We start from the raw sequence: 20068 nt of genomic DNA, 5'->3' as shown, positions 1-20068 counted from the left end.
ACTTAAGGCAGGTTGGAATTCACTGATAGCTGTGGATGTTCACCCAATTAATTTACCTAATACATGAGCAGAAATGACACATTTTCCTATTTCTCTTTTCATTTTAATTCTTTTTTTTATTATAATAATATTTTTTATTATATTATGTTAGTCACCATACAGTACATCCCTGGTTTCTGATGTAAAGTTCGATGATTCATTAGTTGCGTATAACACCCAGTGCACCATGCAGTATGTGCCCTCCTTACTACCCATCACCAGCCTATCCCATTCCCCCACCCCCCTCCCCTCTGAGGCCCTCAGTTTGTTTCTCAGAGTCCATAGTCTCTCACGCTTCATTCCCCCTTCTGATTACCCCCCCTTTCTTTATCCCTTTCTTCTCCTACCAATCTTCCTAGTTCTTATGTTCCATAGATGAGAGAAACCATATGAAATTACTTTACATCTTTAAAAGACAGTTTCTTAGCACAGTATAATCATTTTTTTCTGTTATAGCAGACTGTTATAATCGGTTTTTCTAAGTGTCTTCAAGATAATGTTCAGGTTGTTAGAATTGTCACACCTGACATACTGAGCCAATATCTAGTTAGATAGAACTAGAAATATAATAAAATGTCCTTTGATCTTAATCCGAGAAAATATATATTGTATCATTAACTGTATCATCAGCTCTTGCATTTCTGACACATTTAGGATGAAATAAATGTCCGTGCAATTTCTTTTGTTGAATTATTTATTAGTCTTTTTTCCCTCACTGATAATTTGCTGCTGTTAGCAAACCAGATTTAAAATACGAATATTTAAAGATATTCATTTGTTGATATTTAAAGATATTGAATCTTTAAAACTTAAAAATGGCAATGATACTTTTTATCCACTAGAGGGAACATGCGTAATGTAAAATATTAATCTATTTATATCAAAGTTTGTATTTATAATTGTGTTGCAATTATTTCTGCTTTAATTAAACATTTTACTCGTAAACACCTGGACCCCATAGTTCTAAAAAGTTAATGGGGTCACCTGCATTAAAATTAAGTGAGGACTAAATGGTACTGAATATTTAATACTAGGAGGTAAATATAGAAATGTATAAATGTATAACATATAAATGAGTTTTATTTATCACGTAGATATAAATGTCTTAATCAGTTGTTATAAGTAAGTATAAATTCTTTTTTAAGAGCAGTTAAATTAATTAGAGTGATAGTAAAATCCTTTTCATTTATGTCTTTATTTCATTCTTTTCTCATTTGTTTGAAATATGTTTTAGAACAAACTCTTTTAATACATTTATATTAGAAGATAATTTTTTAATTTGAAAAATTTTAAGAACATATTTATTAAAATATACAGAAAAGACAACAAGCTGTAGGTGTACAATTCAATAAGTTTTTATAAAATAAGCACTCCCATGTAACCATCACTCAACTCAAGAAATGGAATATCTCCAGCACTGCAGAAGGCTCCCTCGGGCCTTCTTGTCATAGCCCATCTCTCCCATAAAGAACTGGTATTTGAATTTCTAACACCAATGATTGGTTTTTTCCTGTGGGAAAATCATGTTTAATTTCTGCGCAAATGAAGAAGGTAAGACTAAAACATATCTTTAGGATGTATCTTACGTTCCTCTGCAAAGAGAACTTTGTGACTCAATACCAGTTTGATTCTTAGAACCTAATTGACAGCTTCAGGCGATACTGTAAGCTACCTGTCATAGCTTGAAGTCATTGTAACTCCTGTGCATTTAAGTAGAAAATGTATTAAAGCTGGAGTTGCAGAGTATCTTCTTTGAAGAAATCTGCAGATAAGAAAGGAGTCTAGTTTCAAACGTTAGTCATGGAAATTGAAAGATCGCCTAGATTTTGACTGCTTTCACTTATACGTTAAATTTAGATCAAGATTTAGCTGTACAAGTGATGCGTTATAGGACATTATCATTATTCTCACATCCCCATTTCCAGAGCTTCAAAGTGTTTTCCAGGTATATTACAGTTGCCATTCCTGGACATCTTCCTATTTAAAAAAAAAAATTATTTTCACTTCATAGAGATTGTTCAATGAATCTGGAGTGGCTATACCCCTTAAATATATCATGAATATATCTGATCTGCTCGTTTATGTTTTAGACAAGGTATTGAAATGGAAAAAGTGATGCAGGAATTGGGAAAATCACTGACAGATCAAGATGTAAATTCACTGGCTGCTCAGCATTTTGAATCCCAGCAAGTAAGTAAAGTACAATGATTTTTAGATATGCAATTATATTTTCTTTCACTTATGTTTGTAAAATAAATAAATGAATAACCAGTTGGTGTACTCTCTCTTTTGAGGACTTAGAAAATAAATGGTCAAATGAATTAAAACAGTCAACTGCCATCCAAAAGCAAGAATATCAGGAATGGGTGATAAAACTTCATCAAGACCTAAAAAACCCTAACAACAGCTCCCTCAGGTATTAATCATCTATTTTTCTTATTAGATGAAAGTTCATTGTTAGTAAGAGTTTATATGTATTGTAAAATTGAAGCTTTTAGTTGTAGCTATTTTTAAGTTACCAATGATAGTTCGAGATAATTTTATACTTCTAACACCTTGATGTTATCTGAATTTGTGTGGATTATTTGGGAGGGGGTTAATTGGTTGGCTTAAAATAGTGATTTACCCCCCTAGAACTTAGCTATAAATCTCTTAGGTGTGTATATCTAAATATCACAAGTACAATCTCTTGTTTGTTTTAAATTGGTTTCTGTTCAGTGCAATAAGCATTGGTTAAGCATCTTAAATGCCAAGTACTCTCTAAGCAGAAAACAAAGAATATGCATGTGGAGCTTATATTCTAGAGAAACTGACCTATACATAAAACAATACTATGTAGAATGATATGTGCAGTCACAGAAGCATGTACAAGGTAGAAGAGGAGGGTATACACAGCTAACGAATCATTGAACACTACATCAAAAACTAATGATGTGCTATATGTTGGCTAATTGAACTTAATAAAAAAAAAGAAAAGGAGTATAAAGGACTTCTGTAATTCATAACTTGTACAGTACCTGATGGCCTGAATGCATTGTATTTCATATATTGTCCTAGAGCTTGACAGTGCTTATGTTATTTCCTGGCTGTATACTCATTTGTTTGAGAATTTCTTTCTTTCAAATCTTAAAGCATCTTCAACTGGAAATGTACTTAGTACAGTATAATAATCCTGTTTCCAGCAGTTGCCTGGTATCTGCTCCAAACATTTAGAAATAGCATTTTATTTGTGTAATGTCAGTCTCGCCTGCTAGTCTTGCCTTGAAGACAAAAGTTATGTCTGTTTTTTCTCCTGTTACACCCAGATCCTTGCCAAGTGTCTACCTCTTCGCATTGGCACATAAGACATGCTCAATAAATATTTATAGGATGGGTAGACAAATAGGCAGATGGATGAATTATCATTTAGCTATTTCCCTGATATCTATATCACCTCTTATCCAAATATTACAATCTTTTGTTTGCCTTATTTTCCCCAAGACAACACCTTAGAAATATTTAAACAATTTTTTATGATTAGAAATTGGGTAACATCTGGGGGCGCCTGGGTGGCACAGCGGTTAAGCGTCTGCCTTCGGCTCAGGGCGTGATCCCGGCGTCATGAGTTCGAGCCCCACATCAGGCTCCTCCGCTATGAGCCTGCTTCTTCCTCTCCCCTGCTTGTGTTCCCTCTCTCGCTGGCTGTCTCTATCTCTGTCAAATAAATAAATAAAAATCTTTTAAAAAAAAAAAAAAAAGAAAGAAAGAAATTGGGTAACATCTTTGACACTAACATATTTGACTCATTTCAAATAAAAATAATAAGAAAAAATTTAAAAAAATAATGAACACAATACAAAGGGAGAGGTGGGTGGAAAGATAGGTTGGGAACATCTGTATTCTGTAATGTATAATGATGTTTCTCAAACTGCTGGTTGCAGTCTGCTAGGACCATTCTAGATTCTTTACTTTCCAGTCAGACATTTAAAAATAACAATAAAATGGACTGGAATGAAATGGAATGGAACAGAGTATGGCAGAGTAGAATAAGGAAAAAATATGACAGCACATCATGCATGAAGCTTTCTATAAATAAATGTGTATATTAAGCCAGAATGTAAAGTATATACTGTATGTTGTGGTCAGAAATGTGGCGAGTCTGGTGATGGGCATTAAGGAGGGCACATGATCTGATGAGCACTGGGTGTTAAACGCAACTAATGAATCATTGAACGCTGCATCAAAAACTAATGATGTTATGGTGATATGTTGGCTAATTGAACTTAAAAAAAAAAAAGAAATGTGGAGAGTCACTGATTTCGGGAAGCTGAGAAAGCCCCTTATTGTAAACATTATCTCTCACTTTGTTGCTGTAATTTCAGAAATTCAATCTGTAGAATCAATTCCATTGCGTACATACTGGCCTCTAGCTGATGCTGCTTTTACAAACTAAGTATCCTAGGAAAGAATTTTTTACTGTGACTTTGTCAGTTTTGCTTTTCTTTTAATAGCAGTTTCCTTGGGTAGCAGAAACTTGTTTTCAACTCAACTCCATATTGAACTACTATAAGAAGTTGATAAAAGTGGCATTTTATCTTTAGCCATTATTTTTGCTTTTTTTTTTTAATGTCAGGCCTATTGAAGGGTAAATTACGCAAATTAAAATTTACCTCTTTTAGGTTTACATTTTGATGAGTTTTGACAAATTTAACTGTCATGAAATCATCATTGCAATCAAGATATAGCATTTCACTTGTATACCTTTATCTCATTCCTTTCTCTTTCCGAGCTCCTGCTCTGATTTCTGTCCCTGCAGTTTTGATTTTTTTCAGAATGTCTTATAAATAGAATCAAACTGTTAGGTAGCAGTTTGTGTCTTGCTTCATAATGCTTTTATGACTTATGTTGTTTTATTTATGAATGGTTCTTTTCTTTTTATTGCTCAGTAGTATTCTAGAAATTTTATAGTTAAGATTTATATGTATAAATCGTGATGTATTATTTCATATATATTATATGTAAGTAAATCTATCTACTATAAAATAATGAAAAAATATATATATATATATGTATAATGGTGTATAGTTTTGTTTTTCTTATAATATCTTCACTTGGCTTTGGCATCAGAGTAATGGTGGTATCATAAAATGAGTTGGTGGTCTGCTGATGAGCCTGCCAAAGGAATTGATATCTGTGATCATCAATCTGATATCATATTTTTATTGCTAGTACTTTAATTTCTTTTCTGTCTTTGCTGAGATTCCTCATGTGTCCTTGTGTGTTGTTTTGCAATAGATCTTTTAGCATATTGATCATCATTACATGAAAGTCTTTTCTTTTAGGCCCAGTATCAGTGTCATCTCTCTATCTGTATCTGTTGATTGCTGTTTCTCGATAATGCGTTGTTTCCCTTGCTTGCTTTTTAGGGTGTCTCTCTTTTTTTAAAAGATAAATGCAGGATGTTGTGTGTATTAGAAGAGACTGAGGTAAATAATATTTATGTCCAGAAATGAAGAGGCCATTAATGCAAAGGTCATGCCACCCTAGTCAGTAGTTGAGCTGAGTTTGGTTTTTGTTCCTTCGGTGATACCACAGGCTTCATTTTCTACTGTAGTAAGCTGAGGCCACTTTGTATTTAGAATGGGGCTTTAGGTTCTAGAGGGTTTTTCCCTGTCATTCTGTTCCATCCTCAGCTTTCAGTGGTCTTTGCAGGCCTGTGCCACAGCATGAGGTCTCTCTCTAAGCTGTTGCTCTGCCCCTGAGGAATAGACTGTTGTTGTTTGTGACTTGATGCTAGACTCATAGTTTGGGGGTGGAAAACAGGTCTTTGGTGCCTTTGTCCAGCTTCAGTCTTGGGCAAGCCATGTATATCTAGGGCTTGGGTTTGGAGCATTTCTACCTGTGCCACTGAAGGGGCTTACTTGTCTCCTGGACTGCCTCCAGTGTTTTCTGGGGAACACCTGGTGGAGACCAATGGAAAAGAGTCTGCAAGTACATGCAAACCTCCCTTCTGGCTGAGGCTCATAGCTATTCTAAATTTACATGCTAGCCCACACTTGGCCTTTAAGAATTCATTAGAATTTTAGCAATTTCTTCTTACTTCCTTACATTACAGCAACTCATTTCTACTATGCTCTGCCAAGAATGACAACTGTGTCTCCTGTCTGCCCTTGGAGGGGTGTGTTGCACTTTAGAATTGAGTTCACATGGTTGCCATGCTACCTCAAATTTCAGAGAAGTTGGGATTTTATAGATATCTGGCTTTTTCTTGTTGTTAAAGTGGGAGCAGCAATCTCTTGTGGCTTTTCACATCCTACAATGAGGATGTTTGTTTAATATAAATGTATTTTTAGGTTTAAATTTGCCATATATTCTAATGAAGTTAGTGAGACTAACAAGGCTCTTTGTAATAACCCCAAGAATGTAGTCCAAAATGACTATTATAGACTTATATCATCTTCAGCATACCATGAAATTTGAATTTACAGTTGTACAGTTGTACAGTGCCTCCATGGAAACCTTTTCAGCAAGTAAACAAGAACAGAGTAGAGCACAGAGAGAAGTCCTTGAATGGGAGGAGAATGTTGGCAGGGAAAAAAGCAGGAAAAGGTGTAAAAAAAAATGTGAATACATCAAAAAGAACTTCATCTTTTTTATTATTCCTTGTATTTGGCTTCTTAATTTTTATTTCTATCTCTTCACATATTTCTCAGTTTTGCCTAGGGCCAGCCTTGATATAGGATATATTATATTTTTTTAAATATGCCATTTTAAAGCAGTAAGTTAATCACTTCATTTAGTCATTCTCTTAGGTCACATGAGTTGATATTCTAATGACTGGAAAGAATAATATGCAATACTTAGTAAGGAAATCAAAGAACAAATAGGAGTTTAGGAACTTCTGGTGTTTATGATTCTTCCTTGTTACCATGGATTAAGGAGTCGTTTAGTAATAAGTTAAGTGATACTTTCAGCTTTCATTTTGTCTCATTTCATTATAAAGCTTTCTTCCCTTAAGAAAAATTCTTGACAAATAGACCAAAAAAGCATATGAATAATTTTATTAATTTCAGTGAGGAAATTAAAGTTCAACCAAGTCAGTTCAGAGAATCTGTAGAAGCAAATGGAAGGATTTATGAGGAGCAGAGAAAGTTGGAAGAAAGTTTTACCATTCACTTAGGTAAGTGGATTCATTTTTTGCAGGCATAATTTGTTATAACTTAGGAAGCTTTTTTTATGCTGTAAGAGAAAAATCCCTAGCATATGAGTACAATGTACCCATGCTGTTTTTAATTAGTAATTATGTCCTGCTCCCAGCAACATGCCAAAGAATAAAACTGGACCACTTTCTTACACCATACACAAAAATAAATTCAGAATGGATGAAAGACCTAAATGTGAGACAGGAAACCACCAAAATCCTAGAGTAGAACACAGGCAGAAACCTCTTTGACCTTAGCTATAGCAGCGTCTTATTAGACATGCTGCCAGAGACAAGGGAAACAAAAGCAAAAATGAACTATTGGGACTTCATCAAGATAAAAAGCTTCTGCACAAGAAAGGAAATAGTCAACAAAACTAAAGGGCAGCCTACGGAATGGGAGAAGGTATTTGCAAACGACCTATCTGCTAAAGGGTTAGTATCCAAAATCTTTAAAGAACTTATCAAACTCAACACCCAAAAAACAAATAATCCAGTCAAGAAATGGGCAGAAGACATGAATAGGTACTTTTCCAAAGAAGACATCCAGATGGCTAACAGACACATGGAAAGATGCTCAACCTCACTCATCATCAGGGAAATACAACTCAAAACCACAATGAGATACCACCTCACACCTGTCAGAATGGCTAAAATTAACAACACAAGAAACAACAGGTGTTGGCGAGAATACCAAGAAAGGTGAACCCTCTTGCGCTGTTGGTGGGAATGCAAACTGATGCAGCCACTCTGGAGGACAGTTTGGAGGTTCCTCAAAAAGTTAAAAATAGAACTACCGTACAATCTAGCAATTGCACTACTAGGTATTTACCCAAAGGATGCAAAAATACAGATTTGAAGAGGTACGTGCACCCCAATGTTTATAGCAGCATTATCAACAATAGCCAAACTATGGAGAGAGCCCAAACGTCCATCAGCTGATGAGTGGATAATGAAGATGTGGTATGTACATATATATACACAGATATATATATGAGTGTGTGTATACACACACACGGTGGAATATTACTCAGCCATCAAAAATTGTAATCTTGCCATTTGCAACAATGTGAATGGAGCTAGAGGGTATTACACCAAGTGAAATAAGTCAGTCAGAGAAAAACAAATACCATACAATCTCAGTCATATGTGGAATTTAAGAAAGAAAACAGATGAACATATGGGAAGGGGGAAAAGTGAAAAAGGAGAGAGGGAAACAAGCCATAAGAGACTCTTAACAATAGAGAACAAACTGAGGGTTGATAGAGTGAGGGGAGTGGGAGATGGGCTAGATGGGTGATGGTGATTAAGGAGGGTAATTGTTGTGATGAGCCCTGGGTGTTGTATGTAAGTGAATTCTACACTGAATTGTATGTCACTGAATTCTACCCCAGAAACCAATATTGCATCGTATGTAAACTAACTAAAATTTAAATTAAAAAAAATTATGTCCTGCTTCTGTAGTTTGTTGGCTACACATTTTCTGTTTTAGCTAATATATTATTTTTTAAAAATAAAAAGGTTAAATCTGAAGTTATTAGGATGGGAAACTGCAAGGCCTACTTCTAATTATTTGTAGCTCAGATTTATCTGAATTATTGCCATAGAGATTTGCATCCTGTTATACTGGATTTTTGCAGCTGTCTGAGTTTCTTTCTGGGACTGTTGCCCACCCCCCAGGAGCCCAGTTGAAGACCATGCATAATTTGAGATTGCTGAGAGCAGATATGCTGGACTTCTGTAAGCACAAAAGAAATCATCGAAGTGGCGTGAAACTCCATCGACTCCAGACTGCCCTATCGCTTTATTCTACATCTCTGTGTGGCCTGGTTTTACTAGTAGATAATCGAATCAATTCATATAGTGGTATTAAAAGAGGTAAGTTAACATTACCATATTTATTTCATTAAATTTCCCCTTTTAATGCAATTCTTACAAAGAAAGGAATTATAGGAAAACAAAAAACTTAGTTAGCCCTAGTATTCTAGTAGCCAAGCAACACACATACCCAGCCATGGCTATTTTAGATTTCTTTCATATTTCAGCATGGGTAAAGTGCTTTAGGATATTTACTTTTTCTTAAAATTCTATTATATCACAAGTAATGCTCTTACAGGATTGTTGTTTCAAGGCATAACAAGAAGAATAATAAAGATATAAATGTATTCAATTCAAAAGCAGATCCTGGCTCAGTGAATTTTAGTTCATCCATTTGTCCTTTCTTCCTAGGTTTTTTAGATAACATATTTCTTAAATGTGCTAGGTTAAATTCTATGTTCCCTTTGTACAACTCACTTTGTATGATTATTTTTAAACATTTAAATATATATATTGAAATGTATAACTTTTTAAGGAAGCTCGAATAGAGTTTATTTCCCATCATAAGTATAAGAACTTTCTTGTATTTTTTAGCATTTGGGGGACTGGATTATGATTAAAGTAACTGTTACTTAAAGAAGGTTTGGAATTATCTGAAAATTTCCTTGTCTATTAATTGTTTACTCTTTTGAGTGATTGAGAGATTAGGCTTCTGACTCAAATGAAATCAGCTGTCCCCTAACTTATGACATTTAATAATTAATTGAAAGGGCAAGTATAAGAGATCATACTTGTGAATTTTGTATTTTATTTCTGCTAGCTCTCATTGTTTATAAGTAAATACTAAACATTTAATAGTTCACCTGTAGAAGTTTATAAATGTTTTGGGTCCTTAGATTTTGCCACAGTTTGCCAAGAATGTACTGACTTCCATTTTCCCCGAATTGAAGAGCAGCTGGAAGTTGTCCAGCAGGTGGTACTTTATGCTAGAACCCAACGAAGGAGTAAGTTGAAAGAATCACATGGTCAGTAAAACTCAAATTTTTCAAAATTTCACTTTCAGTGTATTCTGTCCCTAAGCACTCTAATAGCATATGGACCATTATTAAAATACAGAAAGTTGTATTGGTGGAAAAGTGGAAGAAAGATATTAAGAACAGAATTCAAGATCTTTAGAAGCTTGAATTCTGTTCTTAATTTCCTTTTTTGCATTATTTTGTTCAATAACCTTAGCAAAAACTGTTTTTAAATTTAAATTCTGTAGGGTGCCTGGGTGGCTCAGTCGGTTAGGTGTCTGCCTTTGGCACAGGTCATGATCCCAGGGTCCTGGGATCAAGTTCCACGTCGAGGTCCCTGCTAAGTGGGGAGTCTGCTTCTCTCTCTGCCTTTGCCTCTCCCTCTCTCTCTGTCTCTCATGAATAAATAAAATCTTTTAAAAAAATAAATTTAAATTCTGTAGTTGAAAATTGAAGTACTCAGTGGAAAGTTGGTGGTCTTTTGATCCAAGTTCTATATCTCTAAAGCGAACGTAATTACTACCTCAAAGGGCATTGAAGTGATAGAGTAAATGTTAGCACAAAATATACACTTTTTATATGTTCTGTCTTTGATCCCTCTTAGGTAGCAGGAAATCAATTACAAGACTTGTTTTTGATTGTTCATTTGAAAAATTACTATGTCCAGAACTATGTCCTGGTTTTTTTCGTATTTATCCACAATATAAACATCCTTTCTAACTAATTGAGAAATTTGCTGAAAAATTCTTTTTAAAGCTGTGGAAAATGTTCATGGCATCTCTCTGTAGAAGATTTCTATTTATTCATAGACTTAAGGGAAGATATGGGTAAAGGAAAGAACTTTGGCCCAAATTACAGAGTAATTCTATTTTTTAATTGAAAAATATAAGTTTAAAAAGTAGTTTCTTTATAAGTTAAAATGGCACCATAAGTTTGTTTAGTTAACAGCTAAATATAAGGGTAATATCCATTCAAAGATATGTGTAAGCTGTGAGTTTCTTATTTTTCAGGCATTTCATATTGTATCGCAGCCATAAAATAACAGTACATGTTCTTATTTGGCTTTAATGCATACTCAGCATTTTAATTTTTTTAGTAAAAACTTGATGTCTTGCCCCAGAAATAAAATATGGAAAGTTTTTAAAGTGTGTCTGGCCAAACTTTTAAATCTGCTTCTGGTACTTGGATGTCTTTTTTGTTGGTTTGTTTTACAACTGCAGTGTTTAAAGGAAACCATTATGGTACTTTTGGTTCATATGTTTTGTGTTTTGTAGTAAGCAAAGAGATATTGTTTTATCTTTGCTTGCTGTCTTTGTTCTCCCAGTATAAATTGTAGAATTTCTCCCTTTCTCCTGATGCTAGAAGGTAGCTCTCTAGACTTACTTGATTAGCATTCACTATGGTTTCCATATTTATTCAATAGACTTTCAAAAACTTGTTTTATTTTTTAATCATTTCCTAAATAGGTAAAAGAATCTCAAGATTCACAATTCAGACTGTACAAAAGGGCATACAGTGAAGGTCTTCCTAATTGTCCACCAGCCATTCAGTTCCCACCCCAGAGGCAGCCAAGGCTGCCTTGTACCTTCCAGACTTAAGTTTATGTATGTATCTGTGCGTGCGTGTGTGTGTGTGCATGTATTTATTTTTCCTTTTTACACAAGTGGCATCTTCCTCTGCACACTTTTCCATACTTTGCTTTTTTTACTGAATATTTATCTTGGCCATCATATCATATCAGTGCATAAAAAGCATCTTTATTACCTTTCCACTGCCACATAGTAGTCCGTTGCAAGGCATCCTGTTATTATTCAGTTCCATGTGAGGCATTTAATCTGTCCCAACATTTTTGCTAGTATAAGTAATAATGCATGAGTCACCTAATGCATACCTCATTGTGCATGTGTGAGCATATCTCTAAGAATAGACACCTAAAGAGAAATTACTAGGTTCAAGGGTACATACACTGGTAATTTTGATAGTGTTAGCAGTTGCTCTCCATAGCAGCACCACTAGTTTATATTCCCACTCTGCGGAACTGTGGCTTTGCTGTGGCACTGTGTCATATATGACAGAGCCAGGCTGTGTTAGGAAATCATACAGAAATATATCCTAACAAAGGACCTTTCAGAAAATTCCAGTGTGTCCTCTTATTCTTCTGCCATCTTCTTCCTCCATCTCATTCAAACTAGCAGTGATGTAATCAGAAACATCTTAATAGTATTCTTAGTAGTGACTAAAAGCATGAAGATTGAGATCATGACAGGTGTGGGAGAAGGAGGAGGATTCTAAGTATATTTATGAGAGATCGAAAGTGTGCAGCAAATGACAGGAAGTTTTCAAACCACATACGGTTAAGGCAATGTGTGTAAATCATGGTATTATTTTGTTCTTGTTCAAGCAACTATTTTGTGGTTTAAGTGAGTCAGTGAAACAAGCAGGTCTATAAAAGACAACTTTCTGAAAGGAACCCACATGTTGTCATAGAAGAGTTCTGTGAAAATACTTTCTCTGTCTTTTCCTCTTCTGTGCACACCCACGTGTTTGTTCTACACGTTTACATCCTGATACTCAAGTACCTATTTATTCTAAGGCATTCCATTGTTTTCCTTACTGTGTTTATTATATTAGAATCTTAATATTTCTACAGTCCACGATAACAAGCCAAAACCAATTTTGTTTTCTGTGTACATGTTATATACATTTTTAAAAAAAGTGAGAATAGTCATTTTCTTTTTTTATATAATTTTTATTTTGTTATATTAGTCACCATACAGTATATCCCCAGTTTTTGATGCAATGTTCCATGATTCATTATTTGCATGTAACACCCAGTGCACCATGCAATATGTGCCCTCCTTAATACCCGTCACTGGCCTATCCCAATTCCCCACCCCCCTCCCCTCTGAAGCCCTCAGTTTGTTTCCCAGAGTCCACAGTCATTTTCTCAGTATTACAAGGTATTACCATTAAAACATGGAGAGGGGATGGACCATGAACTGTTCTCTCTTATTCACTTAGTAGGGATTCTGTTTATTCATACCCCATGCGAACAAAAGAGTCCTTATTATTTCTTTTGTTTTCTGTGCCTTGATCGGACATTTATTCAAAGCCTATCAGTCGCATGGCTCTGTGTGAGAGACAGACTATTACATTAAATATAGATTCTGGCAACACAGAGCCTCCTCTCTCTACCTCTCTCTCCCTCTATTGATAAAATATATGCATTTACAAGGTACAATGATATAATCAATTATTCATAGTAGTCACTAAGTAAAAATATTAAGTTACTTTCATTCAGAACATTTTTGAAAACATAATTGCCCTTGATATTTTCAGTTTACTCATTTGAAGTTCTGTTTTCAAGTGATATTCTGATGCTGACATCCATTCCAAATAGTTTTGTATTTAATTCAAATACATATACACCCTCTTAAAGATAGCTGCTTTGAATGCTAATATTTATTCTGCATTTTTGAGTTTTGGTAAAAGATACATCTGAATCTTATTAGAAATCTCTTAAAAATACATGTATGTATGTAAAATAATTTGTGTGCAAGTATAATAATGTATGGTCAATTGTGATTAATCTTATTTTACCAGTATTTATCCTTCTAAATAATACCATGCCTTCCAGAAAGAAAGAACAGCTATTGAATATCTAAAACAAAAAGTACCCATTTGAAACAAAGTTTCACGTATCTGTTTGAAGTAAATTGTGTATGGTGTCAGATAAGAAGCAACAGATTTTAGAATGGGCTGAATATCAAGTGATTCCTGGTACTACTAACCATTTGCTTGTAGTCCTGAGCAAGTTATATCAGCAACAGTGACTCAGAATCTAAAAATAAAGATGGCCACACTACAACTATCTAACGAAGTTGTTTTATGTATAGTTCATTTAGTGCCCTGAACCTCCCAGATGAAAAGTAGGGTACTGGCAAGTCCAATGTGGTTAAGCCCATAGGGTTTGGAATCGGGATATGTGAGTTCAAGACCGGGTTCAGCCACTTACTGTGCATCCTTGGTTAAGTTACTTCACTTACGTAACCCTCTGCTCCCTCATATATACAATGAAGATAGTAACAGTACCTACCTCATGAGGTTGTGTTTTAGGGGGTTTGTGAGAATTAACTGAGATTATGCATGTAAAACATGTATCAGAATGCCTGGTACCTAGCCATCCTTAGTAAATTTTTTGCTGTTATTGTGATTGTTTGGGGAGCAGTAGAGTTAATGTGTTCTCATATGTTGTTATGTACATACATAACATGTTGTATTATCTCATGAATAGATTCTGGAAACCGAAATGGAGGAAGTGACGATAAGGCTAAAAATGCTGACAGAAACTATTTAAATATTTTACCTGGTAAGTAGTATTTTATTTGAAATTACGATTTTCTTATAATCACATCCATGGTGACCATAGATTTGTAATAGAAGTTCTTATGATGTACATTATAAGAAGTTTGTCAATATATCACTTTGAAACATTGTATCTACAGAATACACTTTCACAGATGTTCTGCAATTTAAATTTTTATTCTTATACTAGTACTGACTTTCTAGATCCATACATGAAAAATTGTTCAGACAATTGCATAAATTTGATCGTATTTGCAATTTTAAATTTCTTCTGTTATACATTCTTTCTTAATTTCTTAAATGAAGCAAGAAATTCTTTTTATTCTGAAATACAAACAGTACTAGAGATGGAAACAGTTGAACTTGTAGAAAGAATATGGGTCATAATAATCTAGAGTCTTTCTTATTTTCACCTCTCCATAAATGTTCCTGTTTCCCATTTCTTTAATTTCCTTTGTTATTTTCAGATAGATTATTTATCAACTGGAAGTTCAGGCTCTTGATCCTCTTCCAGATTGAATTCACCCTGGTGATCCTGAGTAGTGTTCGGATGACACGGTATAGCAAGGAAGATGTACACAAGCATAAATTCTTTTAAGCTAACTAATAAAGTTTGCCTTTTCCTAAATAGCTAGGTTGTTTCCTCACTGTTTCTACCCCAGATTTTCTACATGTAGGTCACATTCCATTTAACGTAAGCAAATAGCATATCTCTTTCTGGTATTCATCTTGTCGGTCCCAGTCAGTTAGCTTGTGGTCATCGGCTTCCGAACTCCCTCCCACCTTCAGAGATCCTACCTTCGTGGGTAATGTTAGAGGCAGGATTGCATCACCACATGCTGTTTCCTCCACTTTGTGGAACAGGAAACTGGCCTCCTCTCTATCTAAAAATACCTTCATTGAGACAGGATTTATTGTATTTCTCTGCACAGATCCATAATTTAAATCATCCATATTTTGTGGCTTTCTTAAAATGTGCCAATCTCATTACTTATTCCGGAGGTACTGATGTGTGGGTTTTTTTCAACTTACCTCTCTCTTGCTATATTTATTTCCTTCCTTGCTCCTTTTTGGGAAAAGCCTATAGGTTAGTATCTCATTATTACCAACAAATCAGGAGGATATGTCATAGTCTACGTCAGGAAAGGAGTATCGAACTATTGGGTTAGATACGCTGACAGCATCTGAATTTCCACTTGTTAAAGGATGCCAACAGCCAGAAAGTTTACCAGAGATGAAGAAAGATCCAAATCACAAATGCTTTTAAGTTTTCAAGTTGCAAAAGAAAACAGTTTTATTTATATATATATATATATTTTTTTTTTTTTTAAAGATTTTATTGGAGGGGCCGGACGTGGGGCTCAATCCCAGAACGCTGGGATCACGCCCTGGGCCGAAGGCAGACGCTTAACGACTGCGCCACCCAGGCGCCCCATTTATATATTTTTTACCAGTAGGTTTGCTCTATCATTATCTAAGTGTTTATGGTTTATATCATCTAATTCTCACAACTTTGTAAGGAAAGCAATTAGGCATTATTTTTTCCATTTCTTACACGAAGTACAGAGCATCTATAAATCAAAATGATTTGCCCAGGATCACTCAGCCAAGAAGTGCTTAAAGACCAGATTTTCTCAATACCCAATCTAGACATTTTTCTGCTATATCATATTATTTTGATGACCACTGCCAGCTCTATGACCCCCATTTCACTACTGGGTAAAATGAGGCCAAGAGACAAGTCATGTAAGGTCAAACAAAGCAGTGCCAATTTGGGGATTAGGAGCACCTGACTCGTTCACTAAGTCATCTGCCTCACCCCTGGACCATAGCCCATATTTAATGCTGCCACTCCCTTCATCTAAATGATCAGTTGGAGTTGAGGAAGTAATGCACTTCATTGAGCCCAGAATGATATTGTCTGATACAGTCTGCCAGGTTTCTGATAGGCAGTCTGCATCTTTTATTGCCTTCCAGGGAAATTGTAACTATACTCTTCCACCAGACAATTTTCCTTTTTGTTTGTTTGTTTGTTTTTGTCTAGTTTATTTTGATGTCTCTGTAACTATAATTTCTTTTTCTGCTTATCTAGTCTTTTATCTTAAGTTAAAAAAAAAAAAAAAAAGCCTTTGCATGGGGCCTGTCAATGGTATCCATGGGTACAGCTTACAAACACTGGTAGCTACAAATGAGTAAACATTGTGCTAATATACATCAAGTACTTTTAAGCATACTATGTGTTTATAAGTCAATATAAGTAAAATCCTAAGATAATGACTTTGAAGCAAGGGGAGGCAGAATTTGTGAGGGCAGGGGTTAGTGATGGAAGTGTAGTTCTTAGAAGAGCAAAGCTTTCCTAGAATTTTCATATCAGCCTTTCCAGGGAGGCATGTGTGTTTGTAAAAACATATTCTTCATAAGCTTGTATATTTTACATATTTATATTGAAAGAAATTGTAGAATATAAAGGCCAATGGCTAGTGTGGCTACATAGAATATGGAGTGATTCTAGGAAGCCTGGATTTTAAGACTTGTCTATAAACATTTGTTCATCCAGTCATTCAACAAATATTTATTAAGTACTTTCTATGTACCAGGCACTGATCTGTGTGCTGGAGATAGAATATTAAACAAAATAGACAAAATCCCCAATGTTTATAGCAGCAATGTCCACAATAGCCAAACTATGGAAAGAACCCAGATGTCCATTGACAGATGAATGGATAAAAAAAGAGGTGATATGGGTGTCACACACACACATACACACACAATGGAATATTACTCAGCCATCAAAAAGAATGAAATCTTGCCATTTGCAATGACATGGATGGAACTAGAGGGTATTATGCTAAGTGAAATAAGTCAGAGAAAGACAAATGCCATATGACTTCACTCGTATGTGGAATTTAAGAAACAAAACAGATGAACATAGGGAAAGGGAGGGAAAAATAAGATAAGAGGAGAACAGGGAGGCAAACCATAAGAGTGTCTTAACTGTAGGGAACAAACTGAGGATTGCTGGAAGGGAGGTGGATGGGGATTGAGGTAACTGGGTGATGGGCATTGAAGGAGGGCACTTGAAGTAATGAACACTGGGTGTTGTATGCATCTGATGAATCACTGAATTCTACCTCTGGAACTAATAATACAGTATATATTAATTAAATTGAATTTAAATTAAAAAAATTTTTTTAAATAAAATTATCTCGAACAAAGAATTTCAGTGCTGAGAAGAAAATAAAACAGAACAATGTGGAGAAGAATAAGTGAGGGCTGTCCTATATCAGATGGGATACTCAAGGAAGAGCTCTCTGAGGAGGTGACTTTTGATCTGAGACATCACTGGTGAAAAGAAGTCAGCCATATAAGAATCTTGGGGAAAAACTTGGACAAGGCAGCCCTGATTTGGGAAACAAGCTCTACATGTTTGAAGAACTTTACAAAAGTCTGGGTGGCTGGGACAGAGGAGAGCTTGAGACAAGAGGACAGACTGATAGACAGTATTCAGGTCAGGTCATACAGGCCGTGGGAACCACAGTAAAGAGTTTGGATTATTTTCTGAATGAAGTGTGAGCCTGGTGGACAATGTTAAATAGCAGAGTGATATAATCTGATTTATATTAAAATTGTTTGGGTTGCAAATGTGGTAATGGTTTGTAGGTAGCCAAGACTGGGAGCAGAGAGATTAATTAAGAGGCTTTGACAAAAACCTAGGTGAGAGATGATGGTAGCTTAAACTAGGGTAAGAAGCATGAGCTGGATAATAGCAATGAAGATGGAGTATCTCAGATTTGAGATATTTGTTGGAGATATTACTGAAAGTAGTTGATGGTGAATTGTCTTGCATTAGGGAAGAGATACTAAGATAAAGTATTTAAGGGCAACTTCTGTGTTTCTGTTGTGTGCCATTAACTAACTGAAGGGAGATTAGATCCGTTAATTGAGATGGAGAATGCTGATTTAGGGTGTGGGGAAGAGAGGGACCTGTTTTTACATGCTCACTTTGAGTTAAGTAGGACACTTTTAACATTTACATCAAAATAGGGATAAGTACTCATTTGATGTACTTACTACTTGGTGGTCACTTCATACCAATTTCTGAACCTAATGCAAAATTGGCAATTGTCTCTTTTTTTCATCACCTTTCCAAGAATTAAGGAGCAGTGGCTGTATTTGCTTCCTGAGCCCAATATAGGTTCCTGATACACCTCTCCTTGTTCAGCTCATTGACTGCCCTAATTATAGTTACTTATAAAGCCTACTGATGAATGTGATTTATTCATTTGAAAATCATGATTGTATTTGGTGTTCACAGGAGAATTTTACATTACACGGCATTCTAATCTCTCAGAAATACATGTTGCTTTCCACCTTTGTGTGGATGACAATGTGAAATCGGGAAACATCACTGCTCGAGATCCTGCCATTATGGGACTCCGAAATATACTCAAAGTTTGCTGTACCCATGACATCACAACAATAAGCATACCTCTCTTGCTGGTGCATGATATGTCAGAGGTAAGCAGATACAAGAATACCATATTTTATAAATATGTTAACCATCAATATTGTGTAATAATAATAATCTTTACATTTTAAAAGCACTTTCTAAAAAACTAATGGACCTTTGTATCTCCTGTCTGGTTAATAGCACTGAGTGACATATGATACAAAACAGTGAATGAATAATCCTTAACCATTTATGTTCAGAGAATTGTAGCCTTATCCTATAGTAGGTAAATTAGAAAATCAAAATTAGCTTTAGCTTTGGATAATACATATGCCTCTACTCCTCCCCCTTCCCTTCCTCTTCCTTCATTTTTGTCTTGAGTAGCATTAGGTTTACCTCCACATTTATATTTGGCCTACACTAACATTAAAATGAGTTTGCATTCTCTGAGTATGCATTAATAGGCAACAGAAGGAGATCCTAGATAACAGGAAGAAGCTAGCCTCATTTTAACATTCTCTCAAGGATGCTTAAGGATGCTTTTCGGATAATACAAGTATTGGTTTCTACAGTTAAAATATGGCATAATCATCCATTCATTTTATTATGTACTGTGCTTTGTTTTATATTTTGGAAAAAAATCTTCCCATGACTGGTTTCTCTCCTGTTTTCCTTCTCATCCACATAAAAACTGGTTAGAGGGGATAAGCTGAAGAAATAATGCAAAGACCAAAAACTCAACTTCAAATAGTCTGGAGAAACCAAGTAGCCTCAAAACAATGGGTGCAGAAAAGTGCTTCTGGGAGAGCTAGCGGTCAGCCTGGTGATGAAGGACCCATATCAACAACTTGGGGCCTGCTGGTTTGGAGGTGGCTTTTTTTTTTTAAAACGAAATGGCTTAATGCAAATTATGAATGTCAGGAAGGAAGTTTGACCATTGGTTATTAAAAGTTATTTCCCGAAATAAAAGATATGTATAGATGCTACTTTTTAAAGCAAAACACTTCGATTCGTTCATTTTAAATGCGATACCCTATGTAAACACACACACAAAATCAATTCCAGGTAAGATGAGGGATTTTAAATGATTTACCACTTACATCCCATTTGTATTTTCATCAGACACATTGTTTCAATTAAGAGAATTGTGGCTTCATCCTATGAAAGCTGCATCAGACCTCCTAATTTGTCATTCCATTC

The 20068-nt window shown here is 35.2% G+C and overlaps 1 protein-coding gene across 2 annotated transcripts in view; it reads left to right on the top strand.

The window, feature by feature from the left end:
- Positions 1 to 20068, top strand: part of CUNH12orf4 (chromosome unknown C12orf4 homolog) — a 52832-nt gene that overhangs the window by 16408 nt on the left and 16356 nt on the right. For both annotated transcript variants that reach the window (XM_008704880.2, XM_008704879.2), the window contains exons 5-11: positions 2130 to 2229; positions 2334 to 2455; positions 7092 to 7198; positions 8900 to 9097; positions 9934 to 10062; positions 14348 to 14422; positions 18734 to 18936. In XM_008704880.2, the coding sequence (XP_008703102.1) occupies positions 2130 to 2229; positions 2334 to 2455; positions 7092 to 7198; positions 8900 to 9097; positions 9934 to 10062; positions 14348 to 14422; positions 18734 to 18936 (934 nt within the window). The remainder of the gene's footprint in view (positions 1 to 2129; positions 2230 to 2333; positions 2456 to 7091; positions 7199 to 8899; positions 9098 to 9933; positions 10063 to 14347; positions 14423 to 18733; positions 18937 to 20068) is intronic.

This window comes from Ursus maritimus, unplaced genomic scaffold (assembly GCF_017311325.1).
Source record: "Ursus maritimus isolate PB19 unplaced genomic scaffold, ASM1731132v1 scaffold_26, whole genome shotgun sequence".
Lineage (NCBI taxonomy): Eukaryota > Metazoa > Chordata > Mammalia > Carnivora > Ursidae > Ursus > Ursus maritimus.
The sequence above is the reverse complement of the archived record's forward strand: the minus strand, read 5'-3'. Positions and strand labels throughout refer to the sequence as shown.